The sequence below is a fragment of the Hoplias malabaricus genome, chromosome 3 (assembly GCF_029633855.1).
Source record: "Hoplias malabaricus isolate fHopMal1 chromosome 3, fHopMal1.hap1, whole genome shotgun sequence".
Lineage (NCBI taxonomy): Eukaryota > Metazoa > Chordata > Actinopteri > Characiformes > Erythrinidae > Hoplias > Hoplias malabaricus.
Window position 1 is genome coordinate 26268962 of NC_089802.1, and position 5431 is coordinate 26274392.

General features: G+C 45.5%; 1 protein-coding gene across 1 annotated transcript; it reads left to right on the forward strand.

The window, feature by feature from the left end:
* Positions 1 to 274: 274 nt before the first annotated feature.
* On the forward strand, positions 275 to 4609 carry rpl38 (ribosomal protein L38). The gene is made up of 5 exons (XM_066665961.1): positions 275 to 331; positions 494 to 521; positions 1037 to 1097; positions 2267 to 2389; positions 4454 to 4609. The coding sequence occupies exons 2-5, from the start codon at positions 519 to 521 to the stop codon at positions 4477 to 4479; spliced, it is 213 nt and encodes a 70-aa protein (XP_066522058.1). The 5' UTR covers positions 275 to 331; positions 494 to 518; the 3' UTR covers positions 4480 to 4609.
* The last annotated feature ends 822 nt before the right edge of the window (positions 4610 to 5431 follow it).

A 5431-nucleotide genomic window follows, 5' to 3' on the forward strand; every position in this document is an offset into this window, starting at 1 on the left:
AATAGGGTTACAGGAATTAACAATTGTGATGACTGTGTGCCACCTAGTGGCGCTGAGGTCAACAGGCAGACATTAGACCCAAGGACCCCTGAGAGGTGGATCATGTGGGGGTCCTGAGCGCTGAAGAACAGGGGACTACAGAGTAATCGGTGGAGGTGGTACAACGGAAGTGCCTTTAATGTCTGGGCCGATTAAAAAAAATTGCAGTACATCAGCCGCACCGACAGGCCCCGCTGTAGCTGTGCTGTGTCCCTACTGAGCCGCCGTAGCGCTGGTATAAATTGTGTTGGAGCGGAAGCCCCGCCCCTTTTCTCCTCCGCTCCCAGGCTGTGTGAGTGTCGCTTTTAAACTCCAACTTTAATCTATACAAATCTCCACAATCCTGTAAAATCTACTTAAATAAGGTTCCCCAGTGCAGAGAGGAGACGGTGTACTCCGCGCTGTGGTAGTTATTTGTGAGATACCTGTTAATTAAAGTGTTTTGTTTCTGCAGGTCCGATCTCTGTCAGATTGGAGAAATGGTGAGGATTTAAATTAACTCAGGTTTTTAGTCTTTAAATGTGTATTCTTACGAGTTACAACATTCGTAAATTGTTTAAATTCATGTACGTGTTCATTATTTAAACACATCTGTGGTAAAACAAGCTTAAGCTCTGTTTCTCAGTCTAACTTTACATTCTACCTTAAATACTGTAGGCGCCCCAATGGAAACCATGCTCTGTTTAAGGTGGAATGAAAAGTTACAAATTTCAACGATTTTCAATACTCATTTTTAAGGCACTAAATCAGTTTTTTTGTTGTTTGTGAGGTGTATAGATGTTTTATAAAGCGATGTGAGACGTGTATTCGTTTCTTTGTGAATGTTTAAAGTGCTGTCCATTTTATTATAAAGGTTTTATTTGTAGTATTTTTTTTGGAGAGCTCCAGATGTGTGTATTAAGTATCGATTGCTGTGTTTATTTAAATCTAAGGCAATTTTATCTCTGTTCAGTCTGAGTTTGTTCTTTGTGTTAAAGTTTATTTTTCTTTATTTCAGCCGCGAAAAATCGAAGAAATTAAAGATTTCCTCCTCACAGCGAGGCGCAAGGATGCTAAATGTAAGTCAGGGTTTGTTTTCATTGTTCACGGGCTCTTTATGGGAGAGGTTTAGCTTCAAAATATTAGTGATCTCAGATTTACCTCCTTTAGAGGATGTTTAACATCTGTCTAGATATTTTAAAACTAGTATGATATTATAGAATTGGAATTATATGATATTAGAATTATGATTTTCTTTGATAGAATTAAACGGAAATATGAATGTTTTGAGTGTCATTGGAAGGTTGTTTTATTCCTGTTGTGATTTCTGGGAAAACAAGCTCTGAAATGGAGATCTAGGATGCGGTTTGTTTGCTTTTTTGCATTTGTTTTTATTATTGAGTTCTAACAGGTTTAGGTTTAGAGCTGCGGTTCCCCATGAGTCTGGTGTGTGTTCTGGTGTTGGGGGTTTATAGGGTTGGTGCAAGTTGTCCAATCACTGTGGGCTGTTCCGTGCTTTCAGTGTACTTTCACACTTGCGAGAACATCAGATGAACCAAGTGCTGAGTTTCGCTTTTTCAGAAACGCTCAGTTCCACCGGTTCACCGACATTAACCCCTCACTCGCTGGGTTCACCTTTAGCCCAATTTATACTTTTGTGTCGAACCCTACGCCGTGGCCTGATGTGCCCTGCTCCAGAGATGTAACTCTGCGTGCCATAGACACAGACCGCGGCCTGTAATTGGTCAGTAGTGGGAGGAAACTTGTTGAAGTTGAACTGAAGAAGTACAGGAATGAGCTTCTCTCCTCCATACACAGACAGCAGCACATTCACAGACAGAGGTTTCCTCAGACACAGGGTGGACGTCAGGGACCATTCAAAATGTAGAACACAGGAAAAATACGGACGTCTCCAGGAAAAAAAAACTTGCTTCTTTCCTGGCACCTCGTGTAAACTCTTCTCAGTCCCAAACAGCGCCCTTCTCCCTACAGAGTGCATATTAGATTTATAAAAGCTGAACGCTGAATTATGAATCGGGCTTTAGTCTCGTGTTCGTTAGAACTTGGTCATTTCTGGATCAGGCGGGTGTTTTGGGAGATAGTAGAGCAGTTGGAGTGGTGAGCGGAGGTCGGTTCCTGAATCTGAAACAGTTTAGACTGGATTTCATTGGGTTATAGTTTAGTTCATGGGCTCTTTATCACTGAGTTTGTTTTAATCATCTCACCTGTTGATGTCTGTTCTTCACAGCTGTAAAGATCAAGAAAAACAAGGACAATGTGAAGTTTAAGGTCCGCTGCAGCAGGTATCTGTACACACTGGTCATCACAGACAAGGAGAAAGCAGAGAAACTCAAGCAGTCTCTGCCACCAGGTAAACACCTCTTTACACCGCAGAAATAGCACATTAAACCCACAGACATAGGGCATGCTTCAGAGGGCAGGTGTGAACCGGACTTTAACGGCACGGGTTCTAGAGGTAGGATGGTGTGGGGTTTTAGGAGGGACTCTGTCCCAGAGTGAGGGTCGGATCCTGCGCTCACAGCCGGAGCTGTGTCATTGTGTCCGATCCGAGGGATGTGAGAACCTCGTCTGATTGGTGGCTGCTCCTGTATCTCTGCTCTTAGCAACAAATCTGAGGAGGAGAGATGAACTCTCACATCGCACTGACCCCTCACTCTCAAGTAACAGCGTTCCTCCTGGAGACGGATCGGCGCAGAGCGCAGGCTCAAACTCTTACCATCAAAAGTTGTTTCAGACTCTTTCAGTCATTCTCTGGGTTTTCTTTTACCAGTAAAATGCTCCTCATTTTCCCAAAAGGCTCTGAAACCTGTTTGTGCTGGAGTTTTCTGGTTTTTGAGCTCTGATCAGTGAGGGTCCACCCTGAGACTCGCCGTGGGAGTTGCACACATCTTTAAATACAGGAGTAGCTCGTCCGGGGCTGCATTTGAATCGGAGGGTAGCGCCTGGATGCCTCGAGTTTCTCTTTAGAGATGAAGTGTCTTGTGACCGAATTGCTTTAAAGGCAGCATCGTGTCACATCAGGACACTGTCCTCTGATCTGTACCTAAATAATTCCCTTAATGGGAAATTAGAACAAAGCAGGTTTAACACACACTCTTTTCAGACACATCCTCAGAGTAATGCACTGTTACACTGTCAATTCAAGACGGTGGACGTAGGGGAAGGTAGATGTAGATGGATGGAGACAGGAGGGGGGCGAAAGGAGACGTAGGGGCAGATGTAGGTGGATGGAGACAGGAGGGGGGCAAAAGGAGACGTAGGGGCAGATGTAGGTGGATGGAGACAGGAGGTGGGCAAAAGGAGACGTAGGGGCAGATGTAGGTGGATGGAGACAGGAGGGGGGCAAAAGGAGACGTAGGGGCAGATGTAGGTGGCTGGAGACGGGGGGGGGGGCAAAAGGAGACGTAGGGGCAGATGTAGGTGGATGGAGACGGGGGGGGGGCAAAAGGAGACGTAGGGGCAGATGTAGGTGGATGGAGACGGGGGGGGGGGGGGGGCAAAAGGAGACGTAGGGGCAGATGTAGGTGGATGGAGACAGGAGGGGGGCAAAAGGAGATGTAGGTGGATGGAGACAGGAGGGGGGGCAAAAGGAGACGTAGGGGCAGATGTAGGTGGATGGAGACAGGAGGGGGGGTGCAAAAGGAGACGTAGGGGCAGATGTAGGTGGATGGAGACAGGAGGGGGGGGCAAAAGGAGACGTTTGGGCAGATGTAGGTGGATGGAGACAGGAGGGGGGGGGGGGCAAAAGGAGACGTAGGGGCAGATGTAGGTGGATGGAGACAGGAGGAGGGGGGGGGGGGGGGGGGGCAAAGGGAGACGTAGGGGCAGATGTAGGCAGGTGTTGGCGGGGAAATGAGAGAATGCAGCAATGAGCTTTTAATAAATTTATTTTTTAAATATTCACACAATGGAGTGGGAATAAGAATATATATGGTGAATAAGACATCAATAAAATAACAGTTTTTGAAGAAATCAACTGTTGCTACAGAACTGAGCGAGGGGCTGAAACACTGGAGACGTTTTATTGAACTCCTTTAATGCTGAGATCCGTCCACCAATGTCGACCAATAACACGTCTCCAGAAACTGCAGTGACATCACAACCACAACTCCCTCCCTCCAGAGCTGTGCAAGTTCACTGTGTGACTGCCCCCTGGTGTGTTCTGGTGTTGGGGGGTTATAGGGACGGTGCAAGTTGTCCGATCACTGTGGGCCGTTCTGTGCTCTGTGTACTTTCACACTTGCGAGAAAACCAGATGAACCAAGTGCTGAGTTTTGCTCTTTCAGAAACGTTCAGTTCCACCGGTTCACCGACATTAACCCCTCAGTCGCTGGGTTCAATTTTAGTCGTGTGTGTTCATTAAAAATGGTCTTGTTTCTGCCCCTGACCTCTCTCTCCCCCTTTCTTTCTGTAGGTCTTGCTGTGAAGGAGCTGAAGTAGAAGACTTAAAAAATGTTGTAATAAAAATACAGAAAAAGAGGTTGTTTGGTATTTGTTGTCTTTTGTCTTCACTCAGCACGGAGCGGAGAGACAACTCGCGAAGGAGTGGACAGAATGTGTTCTGTTTAGTCAGTAAAGGGTTAAATGTGAAAGGGAAGGGGGAATAAATGTTTACATGTGACCAAATATTTTCACAGATACTCGCCCATCTGCCACAACATTTAAACAGCTGCTTCTGACAGTCCTTCAGTGGAACTAAAAACTCCAGCAGCACTGCTGTCTGATCCACTCACACCAGCACAACACTCACTAACACCACCACATCACAGCTGATTCACCCCCTGTCCAGTCCTTGTTTACGTTCCAGTGCAGTCCTTTAGGTTTTGATTTGGGGTTAGATGCATATCTCACCAGATCATTACATGGCCTTTAAAGAATTTCAACCATGGGGTGAAGGCCAAACTAAAACAAAGAAATCAAACACTTCACAGATAACAGACCAGGCTTCCAGCAGCCAAAACCTTTGTAGGCAGATATGTAACGTACAAACACTCAGACACTTGTGCGCACATGCCCACACAGAATTGGGTTGTGTACAAATATAAAATCAAAAAACGATATATATACACAAATGACTCGTTTGTTTCTCCTTCCACCTGCAATATCCTAGCGCCACCAGTTTGAAGACTTGGTCTAGAACTACAGAGTGAACAGTGAGTGTGGAAGCTGTTGGTGAACGTTCTATCCACTAGAGGGAGCCAACTGTTCACCTTTAAAAGGAAATCTTAAATTCTGAATAGTACTGGAGCAGGACAAACAGCAGCTTATACAGTGCCTTGCGAAAGTATTCGGCCCCCTTGAAATTTTCAACCTTTTGCCACATTTCAGGCTTCAAACAAAGATATAAAATTTTCATTTTTTGCGAAGAATTAACAAGTGGGATACAACCGTG

What these genes read in the sequence shown, in the direction of transcription:
- rpl38 (XM_066665961.1), top strand. An exon ending in GAGGCGCAAGGATGCTAAAT is followed by an intron (nt 1,098 to 2,266) that starts GTAAGTCAGGGT and finishes TGTTCTTCACAG; the next exon opens with CTGTAAAGATCAAGAAAAAC. An exon ending in CAAGCAGTCTCTGCCACCAG is followed by an intron (nt 2,390 to 4,453) that starts GTAAACACCTCT and finishes TTCTTTCTGTAG; the next exon opens with GTCTTGCTGTGAAGGAGCTG.